The 22292-nt window shown below is 58.2% G+C and overlaps 1 protein-coding gene across 4 annotated transcripts in view; it reads right to left on the reverse strand.

The window, feature by feature from the left end:
• The window catches only part of TRPM2 (transient receptor potential cation channel subfamily M member 2), a 48273-nt gene extending 27961 nt beyond the window's left edge, over window positions 1-20312 (reverse strand). The window contains exons 1-10 of one of the 4 annotated variants that reach the window (XM_079100720.1): window positions 20067-20312; window positions 19214-19302; window positions 16296-16464; window positions 14079-14259; window positions 12420-12586; window positions 9235-9415; window positions 8227-8288; window positions 6889-7089; window positions 4209-4311; window positions 16-137 (exon numbers count right to left, since the gene is read on the reverse strand). In XM_079100720.1, coding sequence (XP_078956846.1) covers window positions 16-137; window positions 4209-4311; window positions 6889-7089; window positions 8227-8288; window positions 9235-9415; window positions 12420-12586; window positions 14079-14259; window positions 16296-16464; window positions 19214-19302; window positions 20067-20231 — 1440 coding nt within the window. In that variant the 5' untranslated portion in view covers window positions 20232-20312. Of the gene's footprint in view, window positions 1-15; window positions 138-409; window positions 1634-4208; window positions 4312-6888; window positions 7090-8226; window positions 8289-9234; window positions 9416-12419; window positions 12587-14078; window positions 14260-16295; window positions 16465-19213; window positions 19303-19546; window positions 19741-20066 lie in introns of those variants that run through there. The other 3 variants (XM_079100719.1, XM_079100721.1, XM_079100722.1) reach the window with 3 other exon arrangements.
• Window positions 20313-22292: the final 1980 nt, after the last annotated feature.

Below are 22292 nucleotides of genomic sequence, written 5' to 3' on the forward strand. Positions count from 1 at the left end.
CTCCACGGGACTCACCTTCCATTGCCACTGGTCAGTGAAGATCTCACTGCGGGCGATGTCCACGCGGTTCCAGGCCACGGCCAGCTTCAGCTGATGGTCCCAGTTCTCATGCCCAAAGTGGTCTTGACTCCGGGAAGCTGCAGGTGAGGGGCAGGTGTCAGCCTTCCACCCGGGGCTCGAGGGGAGCAAGGGACAGGGTGGTGGGCTGCCTCTCAGTGACTCAGGGATAAACTCGGCCGGCACGACCCACACCCACACCCACATGAAGCTCTTTCACTTCAGGGCTGGAGCAGAGAATCTCAGGGTCCAGGCATCACCTTGGCTCACCCATCGCCCCACGCCGCACCCACCTCCAGGCCAGCCGCACCCCTTCACCACAGGCGGTCAGGGACAGGAGGAGAGAACTCACCACGCCAAGGGCGTGTGGGGCTCCCGAGGGTGGTCCTCGCCTGGACGCCTAGACTCAGCACTCCCGGCTGAGATGGCCTGGCCGCCCCCAGCAATCTCTGTGCTCTATCCCACTTGAGTGTTTGAAGTGTGGGTTGTTATTTGTAGAAGAGAAGCTTGACCCTTACCCAACACCACACGCAAACACCCTGCTTCTCTTGGAAAACACACACTTATGAAGACTGGCAACTCCTCTCCTAGACCCTCCACCCGAGGAAAAAGAGCAAACAGCAGCTCCAGGCCAGTAGCTCCAACTGGAAACCACTGGAATGTCCATCATAGATGAATGGGAAAATCAGTCATGGTGTAGGCATGAAACCCTCAAAAAAAGTACTTATTATTATGCCACAGGGTGATCTGAGTCCAAGTCCAGATCCAGGTGACCACACAGGGACTCTCAGGAATAGCAAAGGAGCGAGACCCAGCAGAAGCATGGCAAGCGACCCACCTACCTGTGCCTAAACACAGAAACGGCACCCGCCACCCTGACTGTGGTAAGTGAGCAGCCCAGCGGTGCTGAGCCCACCCACACATCCATCTCCAGAGCCTCCTAACCCTGAAAGCTGGAGCCATGTCCCCTGGACACTGGGATCTCAGGTGTGTGCCACTGTGCCCTGCTCTGCTGCCTGTTTTCAATTGGGGTTTTGATTGCTGAGTCGTAAGGGTTCTCTATAGCCCAGCTGTCAGTCCCTCGCTGGATGTGGGTTTGCGAGTCTCCTCCTATCGTGTGGATGGCCTCTTCACTGTCGACAGTGTCCTATGACACACCAGGTTTTGGTTCTCGTGAGTTTGGTTTGTCTGCTTTTCTTTTGTTTCCTAAACCACGGGAATCATTTCCAAGAAGTCACCACTGAATCTGATGTCATGACACTCGCTCTGTCTTCTTCTGAGCACTTATTGGTTGGGGTCTCACAGGTAGGTCTTTGACCCCTGGGTGATTCTTCATGGTAAGGGTGGACATCCTGTTTTCCCAGCACCACTTGCTGCAGACGGTCCTCTTGTCAGAAGCCCCATGGCCACGCGTATGAGGGATTTCCCTGGACTTTGTCCATCCCTCTGATCTCTGTCTTCATACCTGTGCTACGCTGCTGTCAGAATGCAGCTTTGAGGGAAGCTTTGAAGTCAGGAAGTGAGAGTCCTCCCACTCCGATATACCCTTTCGAGGCTGGTTTAGTTGCTTGGGGTTCCTTGAGATGTCACGTGAATTTTAGGATGGGCTTTTCTAATTCTGCAAAAAAAAATGTGATTGAAGTTCTGATAAGAATCGCATGGAATCTGTAGATCGCCTGAGTAGTACTGCCATCCTCTTGACACTAAGTCTCCCAGCCTGTGATGGTGCACATTTGCCATTCATTCTTGTCTTCTTAGGGCTGGGATGTAGCCCAGTAGTAGAGCACTTGCTCAGCATGTTCCAGGCCCTGGATTTGATCCCCAGCACCACAAAATAAATATTTATTTATGTCTTCTTCAATTTCTTTCAGCAGTGGTTCATAATTTTCCTTGTTCAAACTTCACCTCCTTGGTTAATTCCTGAAAATTTTGTTGTTTTTGATGCTTCTATAAATGGTATTTCCCCATAATTTCCTTTTCAGATTGTTCACGTATAGAAATGCACCTGATTTGAGTTGACTTTGCATCCTACAACTCTGCTGACTTCCTTTGCAAGTTATATGAGTTGTTTTTTTCTGGAAACTTCAGGGCTTTCTGCATAGATCATATTGGCAAGCAAATGACATTACTTCTTCTTTCCAATTTGGATGCCCTTTACCCTCTGCTCCTGCCTGATTGCTCTGCCTCGCCACCCCAGCACAGCGTCTGGTAGAAGTGGTGGGAGCTACCTGTTCCTCATCTTAGGAAGAGCTTTCAGTCTTGGATGTTGAGCACGATATTCACAATGAGTTTTGCACATATGGCTTTAGTATGGTAGGTACTCTGCTTCTGTTACTAGTCTTCTGAGGGTCTTTATTGGGAGAGGGTATTGAATTTTGTCAAATGCTTTTCTGCCTCTATTGATACGATCATGTGATTTTCTTCCATGTCCTGTTTATGTAGAGATTACCTTGATCAAGTTTCAGATGTTAAACCAATCTTGCATTCCAGGAACAAATCCTGCCTACTCATGGTGTATAATGCTATTAATATGCTACTGAATTTCATTTGTTAGTATTTTATTGAGAATTTTTGCATCTTTGTTCATAAGGAATGTTGTTCTATAGTTTCCTTTCTTGTAGCAATTTTGTCGGGGTTTGGGGTCAAGGTAATGCTGACCTCATAGAGTTAGGATGTCTTCCCTCCTCTTTAATTTTTTGGAGAAGTTTAGGAGGGATTGGTGTCAGGTCTTCTTTAAATGTTTGGTTAATTCACCAGTGAGACCAACAAATCCAGGGATTTTCTTCATTGGGAGAATTTCTGTCACTGATTCAATCTCCTTACTGGTTATAGGTCTACTCAGACTTCATATTTTTTTCATGGTTTAAGTGTTGGGAGGTTTTGTGTTTTTAGGAATTTCATCTAGGTTATCCAATTAGTTGGTGTCTCATTGTTCATACTAATATAATCCTTCATATTAGTAATAGTAATGTCCCCACTTTCATTTCTGATTTTAGCAATTTCAGTTTTTGTTCTTTTTCTTTGTTCATCTAACTACAGGAGTGTCAATTTTGTTGATCTTTTCAAAGATTCATCTTTTTGGTCTCCTTGGTATTCTCTGTTCTCTGTGTCATTGATTTCTATTCCTGTTTTCACTATTTCCTTCCTTCTGCAAACTTTGGGTTGGATTTAGTTCGTCCTATTTTTTCTAGTTGCTTAAGTTTTAAAGTTAGGTTATTGGCTTGAGGTATTTCTTATTTTTAAAAACTCCATTCTTCTCTTTTTGCACTTTACTGGGGATTGAACCCAGGATTTTGCACTGCTAGGCAGTGCTCTACCACTGAGCTAGATCCCCTTGTCTTTTAATGTAAGCGTTCGTAGATGAAGACTTCCCCATTTGCTCTGTTTTTGTGTGCCCCATAAGTTTGGTATGCTGAATTTTCATTTTAATGCCCCTTTGATGTCTCCTTCAATTCACTGGTTGTTGAAAAGCATGCTGACTAATTCCACGGGTCTGTGAACTTTCAGTATCACTTCTGCTGCTGATTTCTGACTGTCAACCTGCAGTTACGGACCATCATCAGGATGATGCTGCCTTTCAAGACCCATGTGTGCACCTGCGTGGAGTCCTCCTCGCCTCAGCTGGCTGTGAGGGGCTCTCTAGCGTCCTCTCACCCCACTCCGTAGGTCTCTCCAGAGCCTCCGCACCACGGGTCCCGTGCTAACCAGCTCCCTCCGCCTTCGTTTCGCTGGGAACGTCTGAACTGCCCGCTCACTTCCGAAGGGCAGTTTTGCTGGGTATAGGATTCTTGGGTGACAGAATTGCTTTAGTGCTTCCACGGTGTCTACAGCTCCTGAGGCGACACCTGTAGAGCCCTTGCCGAGGCGCCCTTGTGAGCGAGTCGCTGCTCTCCTGCTGTCCTCAGGAGTCTGCCTTGTCTTTTGGGAGTTTGACCATAATGTGTCTCAGTGCAGGTCTCTGAGTTCATCTTCTCAGGAGTTCGCTGAGTCTCCCGGTTGGCAGGAGCGTGAGTGGCATGGCTCATGGCCAGCTGCCCTCTGACCAGTGCCTCTGACTGAGGAGGAGCATCGGCACCTTGGGTCTGGGGTCCCTCATCCTGAGCACCCACCTTCTGGACTCTCCCCCATTTCCCACTTTCCCTGGCCCTCACCTTTCAGCAAAGCCTGAAGGATGGCCACATCCACATCCTGCTGACCATCCTTGCCTTCCCGGAAGATGGTCAGCAGCTGCCGCCTCCGAACAATGTCTTGGATCTGCAAGAAAAGTTGTCCAAGTGAGATACAAAGTAATGAGTGAATGTCCTTTCTCCTTTAAGGACACTCGGAATTGGGTCTCCAACGGGGAGCCAGACCCCGAGCGCGAGCCTCGCCTGCCCTGTGTGAGCTGGGCCACTGTTCTTTCACTCAGATGCTGAGACGCATGAGACCAGGCACATCACAGGGCAGTGGCCCATCAGGTGGGAAGCATGGCCCCAGTGTCCAGCATCTTTGCCTCAAGGATGATGGAGTCTTCCGGAAGACAGTATGCTGCGCAAGGCTTCCCCTCCTGGTCCTGTCTGAGCCCAGCCATCCCCCACCCTGCCTGTCCATTCATCTGTCCATCCTACCTACTATCCACCTACCTGTCTGTGTTTCTATCCACGTGTGTCTGTCTACCTCTCTTTGCAGACATCTATCAATCCATCAATCCATGTTTCTGTCTAGCTGACTAGCTGGCTTTCCATCCATGTGTCTGTCCACCCACATGTCTGTCTAGCTATGTCCAACCATCCAAGTGTCCATCCATCCACCCACCCACACACCGTCCACCCGTCTGGCCTCTTTGTCTTTCATCTGTCATAACACCTCCGAGAAGCTTGCTCCTGCGGCCTGTCGCTCCTCAAAACCCTTCCCCCTGTGGCCGGGTGGCACCCCACACAGGCACCTTACTGCAGTTTCCCTCAGCGGCTGAGACCCCTCCCACACCTCCCCAGGACGGCCCCCGGCCTCGCCTGCCTTCTCTCCCGTCAGCCTGGCCACACTGCCACCCCTGCGCAGACTCCCCCCACCGCAGGTTCTCAGCACCCAACCTCCATCTCTAGGGCCCAGTGTGACCCCATGCTTCACAGTCCAGCCCTCATGCAAACTCAAAGGCCTGGCTTCCGCCCCCATGCCAGGGCCCTCCTCCGGCCTGAACCACACTCCCTGAACTCAACCAGCCGTGGCCGTTCTGCCTGAGCAGCAGCCTGTGGGCGCTCAGCACTTCACAAGGCTGAGCTCCTCGGACCCTCTCACCACACGAAAGCGGCGCAGGGGGAGGCAAGCCCCTCCTCCTGACCCCCGCGCGACCGGTGCCCCCGCGCAACCGGTGCCCCCGCAGAGAGAGCCCATGCAGGCCATCCCACCGTCCCTGCCACCCAGCGCAGACCCCCACTCCGAGGCTTGTTGAATGACAGAACCCCTGAACCGAGTCTGACGAGGGGGCAAGAAGAGCAGCGGGGACCCCGGGGTCAGGCCTGAGGTAGGTTTGCACAAAACACCACTCTCAGGGCCTGAGTCAGCGATGGAGAGTGGATTTTTAAAATAGGCACTTTCGAACAACGGCGAATTTGATTCAGTCCTGAGAGTTGCCTGAATAATTCATAATCCAGCTGAGAAAAGGCTCCAGGGCCTGTCTGACCGGCCCGCGGTCCTGAGGAAAGACGCGAGGGAGCCTGAGGTCGGGGGAGCTCATGACTTTCCCCTGTTGGACAGAGAAAGGCTCACAGAGAACCACGTGGAACAAGGTCACTCTGAGCCCTTGATAAAGCTGAAGAAGGTCACCGTGCCACCCGGTTACCCATCACAGAGCCCCTGCTTCCCAACCACCCGCCCAGAGCCCAAGTCCTGGAACGGTCCTCTCTGAGCCCCCTCCCAACAAACCAGAGGCCAGGATGGTCAATGCAGTGTGTCCCGTGGTCTGTGGCTGGTGGGTCCTGGCTGCCCACAGAACCCAAAGTCAGCCCTGTGTTCCACAGACCACAATGCAGGGCACGCCTTGGCCCTGAGTGTCCAAGCGCTCTCAGACTGGCTGATCTTAGGGGCTGCGTGAAAGGTGTGTACAGCTTTGCCCTTAAGTCACTGTGGGGGAAACTACAAGGCAGAGGTACCCATCACCCCCTACCAAGAATCCTGCCAGGAAACAGAGGACAGGTGACCTTAGCATCTGAGGCCCAGACCCCGGGCTTCTAAGTGTGAGAGATAGTAGGTCAGGTGACCAAGAACTGGCAGGTGCTGGTTGGGCTTTCTGCCCCTGCTTTCCCAGGCTGGGCAGGGGCTTCCTGGGGAGGGGTGACTAGCCAAGATCTGTCCATAGGGGAGGTCAAGGCACGGCCGAGGACCAGGGTCACCACAGAGCTCACTGAGGTCCACCCAAGGCCCAGCTTCTGGCCTGGGGAGTTGGCTGCTTCTGAGGCTCACTCCTTTAATGCACCTCTGTGGCCAAGAGACTGGACACCTCAGCCCCCCACTCCTGTCTCCCAGAAGCTCCCCTGCTGCCCCCATCTCAGCCGCAGCGCACCCTGTGCTTTGTAGCACTCCGCCGTGCCCCATTCTCCCCAGCACCCCGGCACCGGCTCTTGGTGCAGAAAGACACTCCCAAGCCCTGCGGATTCCTGGCCAGCCCCACCGTCTGCAAGGGAGAGATTCAGCCACTGTCCTTTGGCCTGGAGTCACGTGGTCTGATCTTCCCTCTCCTCCATCCACCCACACCCTCTGGACTCTGCTTCAGGTCCCTTGCCACCTGATCCCCCCAGGCCAACAGCCTCTCCAGAGTCAGTCTCACGCCTGGTGACTGCATGTCTGTTACCCCACCTTTTTGGTCCACTCGACAACTCTGCTTTCCGTGAAGGTCTCAAACATCTCCTGGAAGAACATGCTGAGCTTCTGCTGTATCAGGGAGATGGTGATCTCAGAGACCGGCAGGTTGGCCACCTGGGCAATGACGTCGGCCACACGGCCCGAGCCCTCCACAATCACACAGGGTGTGCCATTGGTGATAGCATTGTAGATGGTCTGCAAGGTTGTAGACCAGCGTGAGGTGGGCAGAGTCCTGCCAACTCTGGCGCCTTCTGAAGGGAACCCAAGAGAAGGCTGGGGCTGGCCTGCTGCTGGGATGGAATTTACTGGAAGCACATACCACCTGGAAGACCCTCATGCTCTGAGGACAGGGTGACCCTGAGCACCGTGGGTACACGCCCACAATGCCCCCCGGCAGTGGCCCCTGTGGCGCCACACCTTCATAAGAGGGTTTCACGACTTTCCAGGGACACTCAGACAGAAGCGCCATCTCCACAGGGGACGCTGCAAGGACCCTGGTCGCAAAAGCCCAGGGGAGCCCATCCCATGAGGCATTCTGGGGCTCAGCGTGAGCTCTGCTACCAGGAGGGCCTGCCACACGTGGCCCCCAGAAGGATGTTTCCTGCACACAGGGCCTGCCCTGGGGTAAGAAAGCACTGCGTGGCCCCAACAGCAGGAGGCACAGAGGGGATGGCATTCAGCTGGGGGCAGAACTCCCTGAGGACACGGTCCAGCCGGGAAGGTCTCCACCCGGGAGTCCTAAACAAAGCCCTGCACTTCTCCACGATGCCATGAGCGGATCCCATGGTCTTGCCCCATATCCAGACCCTTCGGCAACAGATGGGCCGGCTAGCGTCCACGGAGGGGGCTGAGCACACACGGAGTGGCCCCGGAAGGAAGGTCCAGGTGCACCACTGGCCAACTGGTGAATCTGTTTACCCCACTGCCAGCCCAGGGCCTGGGTGGGAGTGAGGACCGTGCTTTGAAAACGCTCCTGGGAGCCTGGGCAGAGTCAGCGGGCCCCCCAGCCTCCCCAGAGGAGTCCCCAGAGCAGAGAGCCAGCAGGCCCCCCAGCCTCCCCAGAGGAGTCCCCGGAGCAGAGAGCCAGCAGGCCCCCTCTTGCTCCAGGCCCCTTTGGAGCCTCCATTACGCCCCAGGCCCCAAGTCACCCTTCTCACCCAGGATCCCCCTGGGTGCTCCCCGTCCCACCTGGGGGCTCCCCATCTGTCTCCCAGGGACAGCTCATGGCCCTGTCCTGCCGATGATCCACCAGGATGCTGGCAAAGACCTCAAGCCAGCCCTCCCGGCAGTAGGGCCCGGCCCCACGCAGCCCACCCAGCTGCCAGTACTCACGTGCAGCGTGCCAGGGCCGCCCTCCAGCACCACACAGACGATGGGAATCTTGATGGCCACGCCTGGGCGGAGCAGGGAGCCAGGTCAGCGAGCGAGGGGCATGGACCTCTGCTGGGGCCATTCTTCCCACCCTAGCAGCTCCATGTCACCAAGCCCACGCCTGCTGGCCTTCTAGGGTGGGAGGGCAGGGGCGGGGCTGGGGACCACCAGAGCCGGCCCCTCGGGCTACCCTGTCCTCTCTACCCAGCGGTCCACTGTGACCACCTGCTTTCCTCTGCAACCCTTGCCGTGGTGCCTCCAAGTCCAGGCCCCTAGAGGAACACGTCCAGCAGACCCTTGGCCTTCCTGCTCCCTCCGCCCAGCACCAGGGGGTCGAGGCGACTTAGGAACCCTTCTCTGGCAGCAAGCCCACCTGCCAGCACACTCCCACCCGGGTTCTTAGTCACAGCGGGGTTCTCAGAGGGTGGCCCCCAGTCTAGGAGCTTCAGCATCACCCAGGAAATCACGAGAAGCAAGTTCTGTTCCCCACAGACCCGTGAAGACAGACCCTGGGCGGGCCCAGCACACTGGGGATGCCCGGCAGCTTGAAAGCCACTGCCCAGCAGCATCCCGCACAGCCTGGGCACCATGCCAGTGGTCTCCCCCAAATCCTCCACACCTCCTCTGACCTACACAAAACCCTGCTCGTGCTTCCCAAGGTCCTGGAGCCTGCCGGTCAGTCACGCTCCGAATCTTGGCTGCCGCCTGTTCTGAACTCTAAGCCTGAGGTTGCCTGTGGAGTGGTCCTAGGACATCCCCCCGAGGGCACGCAGGCAAGCTGCCAGCCACGCTGGTGGAAGGGGCAGGAGAAGCGCAGACAGCCCCGCTGGACCAGGGTAAGGAGGAGGGGGAGGAACGCAGCCCATCGCGATCACACCTCCAAGCACCCTGCATGGCGGGGCCAGCTGCGTCCTGGCACTGCCCAGCAGGCTGCCTCTGTCCTGGGTGCCGGAAGCCTGCTCCACTCACCTCCTCTCTCCTTCGTCTGCTCCGATATGAACTTCTCCAGCTTAGTCCTCAGGGGAATCTCCACCCCGTACTGGCCATGGGTGCCGTCGTCCACGAGGATAAAGTGAGAGTGGTTGCTGTCCAGGCAGGTCAGGTTGCCTTGGCCCTCCTCGTCCAGCACGTACTCCGCCGGGAAGCCGCCCTGCAGACGCAGGGAAGCGTCAGACAGACCGGCACAAGCCCCACACCTTGAAGGCCCAGGTGCGGGCAGCAGGCTGGAGGACCATGCACCCCAGGGAAGGAGCCCGGGGACGTTGCCTCATCTGGAGAAAGGCCCTCGCAGACCTGACCAAGGACTTCCCCGAAGGCCATCTCTAGTGTCCTCCTGAGGTGGGGGCAGAGGGAGACCCACAGGGACCAGGAGGAGGCCACACAGCCCCGGGGTGCATGCAGAGGTCCCGCCACAAGCCAAAGAGGCCGGCACTGCCAGCAACCGGAAGAGGGAGGGAGCAGCTCTCCCCAGCCTCAGGGGAGGGCGTCCTGCCACGGCACTCTGCTTCCGACCAGGCGGCAGGAGAAATGTCTGTTGCTCTCGGTCTGGTGACTTGTTACAGCCACCGCAGAACACTAACACAGATTTTGGTGTCAGGAGGTGGGGTGTTGCTATAACGAGCACCCCTAAATGTGAGAGTGGCTCGAGTTGGGCAGTGGGTAGAGGAGTAGAGGGTAGACGCATTCCGGGCACAGGACAGGAAAAGCCTCAGTTTCCTTGAACAGTCTCTCAGTAGAGCTGTGGCGCTGAAGATGGCTGCCAGGGCTGGCAGGGAGCCGGGGCGTGGCCAAGGGGGCTTCCCTGTCTCGGACGGAATACATGTGTCGTTCAAACTGAATTTTGGCGGAAGGACAAACATTACAGGTGGAGCCTCAGAAGAAATGAGAACTGTGTTATCCAAACCGGAGGGAAGAGAGCCCGCACGCAGCCGCAGAAAGCCGAGCTCCTTGTGTGGAGGGCAGAATTGCAGGTGACGCGCTCGGGCGGCTGAGATGTGCAAGCAAAGCGTCCAAGGTGTGGCCTGGTTTCTTTTTGCTGCTTCTCATATAATACACACAAAAAGAGATACATGGAAGGAAAAACTGACAGGCAGTAAAACCAGGACTTGACAATTCGGGAAATTGTCTGTCTGTCTCAGTCTCTCTGGCCTTCACATGGTGCTGAAATACCAAGTCACTGTCAGGAGAGCAGACTCCGGGGAGAAGGCCGCCAGCGGGCAGGCCAGCCTTCTACACGGGCTGCAGGGAGCAGTGGGTGACTGTGGGTCCTCTCGACCACCGCAGCACAAGCCAGGAGTAGAGAAAGCATTACCCAGGAAGGAGCTTAGGAGGCCAAATCCCTGCCACTGCACGGGAGACCCGCAAGGCGTCCACAAATGTTATGTCAGCCAAAACACTGACCCTTTGTACTGGAAGGAACAGAAAGGACAAAATGCAAGAAGATCCCAAAATCCTCCAGGCAGAAGACAGGCTGATGACCCCAAAGAAGAGACAAAGACCCTGAGGGCAGAAAATGGTACCCAAGTAAAGCCCGAGCCGGGGCCCAAGGGCAGAGCCTCCAGCCAAGGAGAACCTCCCGGTGTCCTCACCTAGCAAGTTCTCCCCGTGGAGTTCGAATTGATGGGCTCCAGGGACCCTTTGTTCCCTCTGTACCCCTCAGGACAAGGCCCATGGCAGCCTGCGGTGCCTGTCCCTCCACCGTGTCTCAGAAGCCCACCATGGTTCCGGTGCACAGGTGCTCAGGTGAGGAGCTCTGCCCAGGACGGATCCCACAGTCTCCAACCCCAACAGAGACTTGGGGCCTGGGGACTGACACAGTCAGCAACCCCTGAGGACTAAGGAAGGCACATGTCTCAAGGGAACCAGCAGCCAGGCCAGCTCCTGGACGCAGGGCTTTAGCAGCGACACGTTTAGGGTTAGAGGGTGTGTGGTCTTCAAAGCTGAGGAGCAAGACGGCACGCCGGGGGGCTGGTGTCTGCTCAGCCTTCTGAGCCTATGTGGTGGGCAGAAATGCCAGCCGTAGCCACAGCAGGTCTGCACTTCCTGGGGCAGCACCAGAGGCTTGCCCAGACGGCGGGGCTCCAGTGGTGAGGGGACACCATCACAGAGAAGTCACAAAGGGTCCCTTGTCAGCGGAGTAACGCGCACCCCTGGGTGGAGACGTGAGATGGTAGCAAGCGGGCACCTGGAGTCCTGGACAGCTGAGGGCACCAGGAGTGTACCTGCCTCCCCCAAGGAGGCCACAAACTGTGCCCTTTGTTCCTTGCTTGAGCCAGACCTGCGCGGCCAGTGCTGAGATCCCCTCTGGCTCCAGCAGAAGTCCCCAGAAGAGTGTTGCGGTGCTTCACTTCCCTCTGGGTCCGGGGTCCGGCCTAGCACACGGAGCCCGGGAGCTGAGTCCAACGGCAGGACTTGAGAGTTGCTGACATGTCGAGGGGCGTTGAAGTCCGAGCTGGTGCTAAGATGGGTTGATGATTTGGAGGGCCAGGAGACAGGGTGATGAATTTTGCATGTGGGATGGACACAGAGGCCACATAAAGACACCAAGTCCTAATCCTTGGAGTTTGTAAGCGCTACCTTCCTTGGAAAAGGGATCTTCACAGAGGTCGGCTATGGATCTCCATTCGAGCCCAGATTAACCCAGTGGGCCCCTAATGCCACACAAGGGTCCTTGCAGAGAATTCAGAGGACGCTATAACACAAGCACAAAGCAAGGGACTCCCAGCAGCCGCCAGAGGCTGGAAGAGGCAGGAAGGACCCTCCCCGACACCTCTGGAGCGAGTGCTGCCTGTGCCCCGACCCAGGCCAAGGGCTCTGTCTCCAGAACTGTAACCACGGGAGCCTAAGTTTCTGTCGCATCAAGCCACCAGGTCTGCGACCCTGTCACAACAGCCCAGGACAGGGACACAGGCACACCCTCTGCCGTCCACAGAGAACAGCCAGCAGAATCCGGGTAGCTGAACTCGAGTGAGGAGACAGCACCGTGACCTCCAAAGCCAGCCACCCTGGCCTGGGTCTCCTCTGCAGGGGGGGTGCAGACAGAGCAGCCCATGGCATTCCAGAAAACACCCAGTGATTCGGAGCCGCCTCCCGCCTTCCCTCCCACCACACTGTCCCTCCCAGCGCCTCCAAGCGAGCGGCTGGCGGGTGCTCACCGTGGGATGGACCAGCCCCTCCCGGTTGTGGATGGTGCCCCACGTGGCCACTCCAATGGTGATCACTTCCCCCTCCTTGTAGCTGCTGCTCAGGCTGAAGTCCCGCACGGCCTCGCCCACCTGCTTCATCACACCAGTGTGTGAGCCCCCCGTGATAATCCAGGCCCCTGCAGAAAGGAGACAGTGTGGGCAGGCCCCGTAGGTCCCGACGCACCCCACCAGGCACAAACTGACGCCCAGAGCCCTCGGGGCTCCCCCACTCAGGGGCTCTCCAGGCAGGGGCAGGAAGAGGCCGTCCTAGCTCCTGATCCCTCCACCCTGTTCCCTGTGGAGGACCACATGTGCTGCCTGCTGCCACGTGGCTTCTGGTGGCCCTGTAGGGGACACTCTTCCTGTCCACTGTCCATCTGACCAGGTGGCTGCCTCGGTCACTGCATGCAGGCAAATGGAAGGACACCAGGATGAGCGTCCTGGGCACACACCCACTGTGCTTGGAGAGCCGCAGGTCCCAAGCGGGGTCTGCTGGCCCAGCTGCGACGGAACAGAGACAAAACGTGGGTGGACCCAGTTCTGACCTGTGAGCAAGGAGGCCATCAGCTGCTGGTTGGGTGGTGTGCTGACCAGAGCCTCAGAAGTCAGTGCCCAGAAGCCAGGCATGGTGTTGCACCCCTCCACCCTTGCACACACAAACCTAAAATGCATCTGTGGCTTTGGGGCCAGGAAGCCGACACCAAGGAAACTGGTAGTACAAGCTAAAAGGGTACGGCGTGGAGCCTGGATAAGACCAAGACAGGGCCAGGGGCAGTCGAGAAAGCATCTGTGCAGCTGCGAGTGCACCTGGCAGATGGCTAGCTGCGCTGAGCCACACCCCACAGACCGGGGCCAGACAAGGCTCCATCAGACCATAAGCAAAGATGGAAAGGCAGGGAGGCCAGAAAATCTGGGGCTTATAGGTTGAAAGGAACAACTGTGCATCCTTGCCAGCAAGTGAGGAGCTGTGAGCAAGGCAGACAATTCAGACTCAGCTGCAGTGCTGTGGCTAAGATGGCACCCGGTGAGGTCCTCCCACCCTCGCCTGAAGCCAGAGCCAGGAAGCGCCAGGGCCACCCCGCTCTGGAGGCACAGCCGTGTCTGCCTATCCAGGTCACCAGGGCACAAGGCATGAGGCCCACCTCCCTGTGAAGTCTAGGCGTAGCGGGGCAGCAGGAGTCTCATGCCATCTGTGGTTCATGGCCCCTGCCTGCTGGCACCCAGTTGTGCCCTCAGGAGGCGATCCAATGCCCACAGGAAAGGCAGGGCACCCAGGCCCTCCCCTGACACTCAGGAGCCAGCCGAGCCCAGCTACACACGGTCTCGCCAACATCCCCACGGTCAGCCCATCTGGCGCTGACCTCCTCTGGCCCCTCCCGGTCACTAAGGGTGCTCATGGCTTGAGTCGCTGGTGGGTTATGACCTGGAGCCAGTCCTGCCCCATGGCAAGTCCAGGGCAGCTGGACATGGAGGGAGAAGCTGTGGCAGCTGAGGATTGGGGAGTGTGACCAAGCTGGGATGGGGACTCAGCCACCCTGGTGGCACCTCCAGTCCTCAAGGGCTGGCCCCCAGCATGGCCCATTCAGCCTGCCCACACCCACTGTCTGCAGACAGGGCCTCAGGGCCCACCTGTGGTCTGGGCCACCTTGACCAGGCCTCTCCGGAAGATGCTCTTCAGCCTCAGCTTCATGTTGAAGTTCTTGGCTCCACCAGTCACCGAGATGAGAAGGTTGGGGACATCCAGGCCCCAGTGCTGGGTCATGAGGTGGTAGATCACGCTGGAGGGTGTGTCCTGGGAGACGCGGACATACTGCAGGAGAGCAGAGGACAGGGAGGGCCCCTGCTGCAGTGGCGGCAGCCTCTGTTGGACACTGGGGCTGCCCTGGCCGCCTGCCCAAGCCCCAGGGCCTGATGGCACAGCGAGGGGGCAGGAGGGCCAGTGAGCACAGCAGTGCCTGGGAGGCCCCACCTGGGCAGGGGGACATCGTGCACCTCAGTTCAGACCCAGTAAGAAAAGTGGTCAGCGGTGCCCAGCTGGACATGGACTGTGAGAAGAAGAAAAGGAGGCAGGTTCCGCAAGCCAGGCCCGAGCCAGGCCCAGGCCTTCACTGGAAAGAACCAGCCTCAACTTTGGGAAGCCTGAGTCCCCAGCTCCCCACAGCACCTCTTCCTCCTTGTCCTCTGCTCTGGGAGCCTCTGGGACAGTCCCACCCCCTGACCGTGCGTCTCCCTCTCCACTGGGCCTGTCTCCCTGGGGTGTAGTTGGTCACTGCATCTGCGTCTTCTTCCTGCTCTCCTGCACCTCCTCTCCGTCAGCCCCTGTCCCATGTGGGCCCCAGCCCGACACTGGGCTTTGTGGGTCCAGTGCCTCTCTATCCCTGGCCCACACGCTGCCCTCCCCACCAGCCCCGCATGGCCCTCTCCCTCCAGAACACGCTGTGAGTCAGCTGTCAAAGGAGACAGCCTGGCCAGGACTCCCCCTGAGATGGGCCTCGAGGGACAGAGGCGGATGGTGCAGAACCCAGAAAGAAGCCATGGGTGTCCCCAAAGCAAACAGCTCGCACATTGCAACTGAAGCTCTGAGGGACACCACAGTGGTCACTGCCCGCCGCCCCTCAGAGCAGCTGGCCCACAGGGCAGAGCAGGACCAGGGCAGGCCCTCAGCCAGTTCACTCCGTGGCCCCCAGAGGGGCTGTGGATCCACACCGTGGGCACACACGCCTGGGGACGGACATGACCAAGGCCCCTGCATGTCCAGGGTTCTTGCTCACTGCCACAAGCATTATCCCCTGTCACTAACTGTCCCTGGCTGGTGACTGTCCCTGTCAGAGGCTGCAAGGAGGAGCCTGGAGCCAGGAGGGTGCTGGGTTAGGACATCAGCTCAGGTTCAGCTGAGCCCAGATCCACCCACTGTTGCTGTGCCCACCGTGGCCGTGAGTGAAGGTGGGACTCTCCATGCCCCCTGTCCTCATCAAAGTCAGACCACAGGACTGCCTCCCCCTGCTGGTAAGGTCAGATGAGCCAGGGGACACTGGGATGCAGGCTGGCCAGGGAGCTGGTGGCTGCCCAGGAAGCCTAGGCGGCATGTTCCCAGGCCTGGAACCCCATGCTCAACTTCTTTAGCCAAGTGGACATCACCATGAGGGACATTCAGGTATTCAAGGGGAAAGTTCACACCCAACTGTGAAGAAACTCAGGGGCTCCAGAAGCCCAGCACAAAAACAAATGGCACCACACCCATCCTGACAGGGCGGCGGGCTGAGAGCTACATCAGAAGCTTCCAGATGGCTTGCTGCAATGCAGATGACTGAGCCTGGATTCAGGGGCACCACATTGAGACAGAGGTCTTGGAGAACCTGGCGGGGCCAGGGCTCCCCCACAGCCCTCTTCCCGGCCCTGTGCAGGCCCAAGGCTCAGCTTGGACTCCACCCTGCACTGCCCAGAGCCTCCACTGTGGCCTCCTGCAGCCCCAGCCTCTCCTCCCTTCCCAGGCCCTCGCTGTTGTTCATGAGCCCACCCCAGCATGCCCACATCCCAGGTTCCTATCCGTACTTCCTACAGCCCCAGGCTCTGACAAAAGCACCGTTCAGGGCCACCCAGCCCGCACTCCACCTGCAGCCGCACCTGCTGGAGCCCAGCACACGTCCCCTCTGCTTGGCAGATAAACCCAGAGCTCATCAGCCAGCAGAGCCCCACCTGCCCCATTCCCTCCCTGGAGTGTGGTGGGCTCCACACACCTGAATTTCTGCCACCTCCCACCCTCACCCCAGGAAATCTGCCACCACGTGTCACCACGGAGCCACCCCAGCTCAGCCTCAGTGAGACGGCCAGAGTGGCAGGACCAACCTTGCCCACTTTCTGGCCCAGGCCAGGGAAGACGATGTCACCGAAGGCGTCCGTCGGCACCTCCTGCACGTGCTTCTTCGGGTCCCACTCCTTGCCCCGGAAGCTGAGCGGCTTGGTGGCCTCCTCCAGGTGCTGCTCGCGGGTGTAGCCACACATACACACCACCCTCCTGCGAAGACAGCCAGTCAACACGGGCTGGGCATGGAAGCTCACCCCTCCTGCCAGTAACAAGGAGGCCCCACCATCTGGGGCCACGAAGGTGGGGTTCAGGACCCCTTCCGCGGGAGATCTCCAGGTTGGGTGCAGTCCTCCTATTCCTTTGCTGTTATTCACTGGGGTGTCGGGAGTGAGGGGAGATCTTTACACCTTGTTAAATTGGGAGTCAGCATATATTTTAGATTCCAGCTTTTGCTGTAACAAATGACCTAGCAGACTAAGTATAGTTCAAAGAAAAAGTCTAAACCCGAATGAAACCTGACCCAGGTGGTCCAGGGGACGGGGATGGAAACAGGAGAAACAGAGCCAGGTCCTGCCCCTTGTCCACTATGCAATCCTGGACGCTGCTAACTCTCCATTTCCCCACCATTACCATGGGAAAATTCACACACTCCCCGCCCACCCTAGTGCAAGGGAGACAAGGCAGTTCATGCTTGCGAGGATCTTAGCGAACACCACACGACCTCATTCCACAGATGGTGGCCTGGTCAAGGCAGGGAGGAGTCCCTGGAATAAGGTGTGCAAATCCCTAGGATGAGGCCTCAGAGGTCCGGCCTCCAAGGAGGTTAGAGGTCATCCCTGGTGTCCTCCAGGCGGCTAGAGCAGGAAGCTTTGCTGCGGCTGCTGACCCAGAATTAAATAGTCAGAGACCTTGCTTGGTCCAACGCTTGGCCTTCATAGGCATGAACAGGAGCACCCGCCAAGGGAAACCGGAGTGACTTTCCAGCCTGGGTCCGACCTCCAGCCTGAGGGTGACTCCTGAGCTCCAGGGTCTTCAGGCTGCAGAACTTCCGGGCCCCCATCTCAGCCTCCATGTTTGCTGGTGCAAGGTCAGAGGCCAACAGTGACAAAGTAGGAGGGAGAGATCCAGACTAGGGGGCAGTGGTGCAGATGGACAGGAAACAGACCATGCTGAGCTGAGGGCCACTGGGGCCAAGGCCGATGAAAACATTCCTGGCATATCAATAAATGTGTGTCCTCGCTGCATGCTGGTGAATGACGTGTGCTACTCGCTCTGTCCCTGTCTTTCTGCAGGACAGGGGCAGCTCGTCCACTCCTAGGGCGGAGCAGTGCAAATCCGCCTGCCCACTTCCCACAGGCTGGGGTCCCTCCTGGTTGCAAGGCAGAAAGATTCTGCGGGACAGAGCTCAGGCAGCTGGCCTTCGGCCACCTCTAGGGAGGCTGGCTCTGGGAACTGGTCCCAGCCTGCCCCATTTTCACAGTGCCTAGCCTGTCCCACAGTTCATGTGGTCCATGCCAAACTCCTATTTCCTTCTGGGAGTCTGCATTTGGGTGGCTGCTGGCAGGTGCCTACATGACCAGCCCCAGCACAGACCTGGGCTACGGCTCTGGCGGGCATCCCAGGGTGAAGCCCTACCCACAGCCTGCTCCCCGTCACCACTGGAGCTGGGAGCTTCTGCTGTCATGAACCTCAGCCCTGACCACAACCACAGAAGCCCAGAAGTCTCAGTGGGTCACTGACACGTGGTGTGGCCTAGGGGCCCCGGAAGTCTACACTGCCCTCCGTGGCCCCAGAGCATCCCGGTTCTCTCTGGGACCCACCTGTCCCGGGGATGGGGAGCTTCCCCTGCTCCGCCTCTGAGCGAAGCCAGCATGTGGACATGTGGGAGCAGATCGGCAGCCAGTCCAGACCCACGCACCCTCCCCTGGGCTTGTGAGGACTCCTCCCATGTGGGATCCTTCACCCTTTCTGCACAGGGTCCCTGGTGTCCACGAGGACGGCTTGCAGAATTCCCATAAAACCAGAGATGCTCAAGTCCCTTATCCAAAACAGGCAGTATTTGCATAGAGCCTCGCACCTCCTCCCATGCTGCAAGTCACAGGGTGACATTGAGAGCTGACACATGTGAAAGCTATTACATAGTTGCTATGCTGCGTTGTTAGGGAATGATGACAAGGAAAAATCTGGAGAGTTCAGGACAGATGTAACACTTTTTTCGAAAGTTTTCCATCTGAGGTTGGTTGAATGGACCTGAGTCCTGGGAACATGGAGAGCTGATTCGTAGCTGTGAACTGGACCCTCCTATGAAGTGCAGGTGTACTCAGGTAACTGGCCACAAAGCTAGGAGGCAGGCTTTGTGGCAAATCTCTCACCCTCGAGGACCTGTCCCTGTCACTGCCAGGGGAGCAATGAGGCTCTTATCTGGACAGGAGCCAGGCTGGAGCAAGGTCTGTGCACAGGCACTCACAGTGACTTCCCCGGGCAGGCCACGGGGCCTGGGAGTGACATTACTGCTTCACGTCTGATTCTGCCTCCTGCTCCTCCTCTTTCCCACCACAAGACATGGCTCCTTCTGTGTCAGTCAGCAAGTAGCAGCCAGATGCCAGCTTTTGCCCGGCACAGAAAGTGGCACTGCCTTGGTCCCTAAAGAGCTTGCCGTTAGCAGAAGAGTCAGCTGCTGAGCCCCAGCCCAGGGTGGCAGCCAGCAGAGCTAAGAGCAGAGGACACAGTGTGTGCAGCTACTTCCCAGCCAGGGGTCGGGGTCACACAGCAGAGCTGGCATCTGCAACCGACCTCAGAGGGTTAGTGGGATTCCCCAAAGAGCAGGGGGAGAAGCAAGGAGGTGGTAACCCGGAGATGCTTCAGGGACTCTCAGCCTGGCGAGGACACAAGGACACAGGGCCTATTGTGGGAGCAGAGGAAGGGGAGAGAGGCCTCAGCCACAGAGCGCAGTACTCACCCAGCGTCTGACAGTTTGGTGCTCTCCACGAAATACAGGCACTCCTTCTTCTTGATGTTTTCGGGGATCCACGAGCTGAGATTTTCTTGCTGGGGGTAAGAGGACACTTTGAGACCCAAGTCCACCAACCACTCACCCCGCTCATGCTGGGCCGCTCAAACACAGCTCTGCTCCCCGAGAGCTTCCCTGTGCACCCGGGCTACCAGGCGGGTTAGGCGTGCCCTTCCCACGGGCTTCCAGGCATGGGTTCAGCGGGGAGGGGCGGACTGTAAGATCCTGTCCTGTCCGCAGGATGTGACTGGCACAGCACTTCCCAGGGTGCAGACTCGTCACCTGGGAACCATGCGTGCTGGAGGACATGCAGGGTGGGAGCCTGGGCACCTGACCTGGACCCTCGACATCAGGAAGCCGGCAGGCCCCATGCTGCCTGCCCAGCATGGCGACGGGGGCCCTCGGGTGCTTCCAACACAGTTCAGTAGAGAGAGCCACCCGGAGCCCTGCCCTCGGCAACCTGATGAAGGATGTGACATCGCTGGGGCGGGGCAACCAGGGGCAGGGCTCTCCACCATCCTGGGCAGGAGCTCGGTGCTACCCCGGCTTTCCCAGCAGACGGAGGGGAAATGCTTGTGAAATCGCAGAGGGCGAGTGAGCCTAGCCCGCTCCCTCCGTCCAGCTCTCCTCTCCCAAAGCACATGTCTGGGCTGGAGTCCCGCAGGTCAGCAGACCTCTGGCCAGGAAGGAAATGTGCCCACCCCTGTGGTCACACAAGGCTCAGCTGACCCAGCTGATGGTGACCACTTGGCTGCCTCTGTGGCCACACAGACTGGCTGCAGGTGACCAGAGAGAAGCCTACCTTTTCACTGCTGCTGAGGGGACACGGCAGCCTCCTACTCTTGCAAAGGCTGCTGTGGCTTCTCCGGAGGTTGGGGACCATACCCAGATCAGTGACCCTCCTGGGCTGCACCCCAAAGCCCTCCTCCTGCTCAGAGCCAGCTCTCCTTGGGGCCAAGGGCTCCATCCTGACTCTGGCTTCAGCCTGTTCTCTCCTCCTTGGGGGCTGTCTTGCAAGGTTGGGGTTTCTGCAAACACACCATGGAGGCTGTTGAAATAGACCAGAAAGAGGAAGATGAGCCGGATGTGCTGAAAGGAGGCCATGTGTTTGTTCACGAGGAAGCCTCGTCCACTTCTCCCTTATGGGCTCGCATGTTCCCAGCCTACCCGATTCTCTGCCCAGCCAGGGCCCCAGGAAAGGCACACACGATGGGGGTCCCCTGAGACCCATTCATGGGAGGGGCATTCATGAAGATAGCAACTCGGTCCCTGCGCAGCTCCATCCCCTGCTCCCTGCGAGACTCAGGGATCCCAGGGAGCCCAGAAAGTGACAGGAGGGAAGTGGGGGCCCCTGACCTGGTGTGCACCCTGTGGTTCTGCATCTCGTGTTTCTAGACATCCCTTCACCTCTTTGGCTTCTCAACAGGAAAGCCCCTGCTGCCCACAAGTCAGACTTGGGACGCTTCACAGAGCTCCAGGCGGGGCACCAGTGCACCAACTAGGACAGTCTCCTTCTCTCCAACCCTTTCTCCCTGGCTGGGGTCTCCATTGATGAAGCCACAGAAAGCCCCTGGGCTACCGTCCTCATTTCCCAAATGAGGAATACAAATCGTCCAAGCCTGTAAAGACACCCTGACCCACAGGAGGGAGGGCTGGCCACGAGCTTCATCCAACCTGCCCTTCTGACCACATCTCTTTCACCACACGTGGCGCCACTGGATGGGCTGTCCCCCGCCTGTCACCACCATCCTCCCCATTGCCCTGGACACTGCTCTCCCAGCCCTGGACCTGTGAAGGCAGCCAGCCAGCCGGGCGCCCCACACAGCTCTGAGGGCAAGGGGCTACCTTATCCTGGGTGGCCTCTTCAGGACCCCCTGCTCCTGTGCAGAGCAGCCACCTGCCTCCCAACCCACTGCCAAGGGAGACCGGCAAGCGAGAGGTATTCTCCCATGACAAAGAGGGAGAACAGCCCAGCAGTGCCAGCCTGCAGGGGCCTGGGCTAGAGGTGGCTTCCTGAGGACAGGCCCTAAGGATGCCAGAAATGAAGTTTGACAGAGGACTCTGCCTGTAAAGGACCCTGGAGTGCTTGCATTCACTGCCCCACTTTCGGACAGCTGGCCACCCAGCACAGCGCTGGGCTGTCAAACACCTCCTCAGACCCAGCTGCACTCACCCGGAGCATGTCCTGCCCCACCAGCCGCCCACTGCCCCAGACTGCAGGTCAGGTCAGGAGCCATACTGTGACCAACCTCCTTCCCTCCCCCTCCCCCCGCCCAAAAGGAACCAGGGCAGCAGCATGGGGTTGCGAAAGCCCTGGAACCCAGGCTGACGACCACCATGAGGAGGCCCATCCCTTCTCGGGGTTCCTCTGCCATAATCACACATCACCTGAAAGCAGCTCGAGCCACCCTGGCATACAGTTCAGCTTCTCCTCAGGCAACTGGACAGAACACCCCAGAGGCAACGTGCAGACGGACAGGATCTAACACATATGCTTGGACTCAGGACATTCCAAACCATACCCATAATGTATTCGGCTAGGGCACCTGACAGGACCGCAAAGCTGCTGTGCTAGAGTAAGAAGGCGGTCGCGGCCCCGGCTCTGCACAGAGGCCTGGTGGAGCCCCCAGGGAAGAGCCAGCTGTTGGGGGCAGGGCATTGCCACATCCCCCCAAGAAGCCACAGAGCAGCAGTTCCCCAGCCCAACCTAGCCTGCATGACCACCCCCACCATTAGGATGGACACCAGCCCAAACACAATGACTCCTGGGCCAATCCCTCCAAGATGTTGCCCTTGGTCAGCACCACAGACCTCACGAAAACTCAGGGCTACCTCCATGCCCCACCCCCAAAACAGAGTCACCAGAACATGGAAGGGAGTCTGCATGTGGGCTGGCCTCCACACACTGGCTGGTCCCCTCACTGGAAACTGTGGCCTCTTGCCCTCTCCCAGAGGTCTCCGGGCACCCTCAACACCTGGCTGTGGAGGCACTCTGAGCCGGGAGCCGGCAAAGAGCTGAGCACAGGTG

Source organism: Sciurus vulgaris, assembly GCF_902686455.1.
Source record: "Sciurus vulgaris genome assembly, chromosome: 10".
NCBI lineage: Eukaryota > Metazoa > Chordata > Mammalia > Rodentia > Sciuridae > Sciurus > Sciurus vulgaris.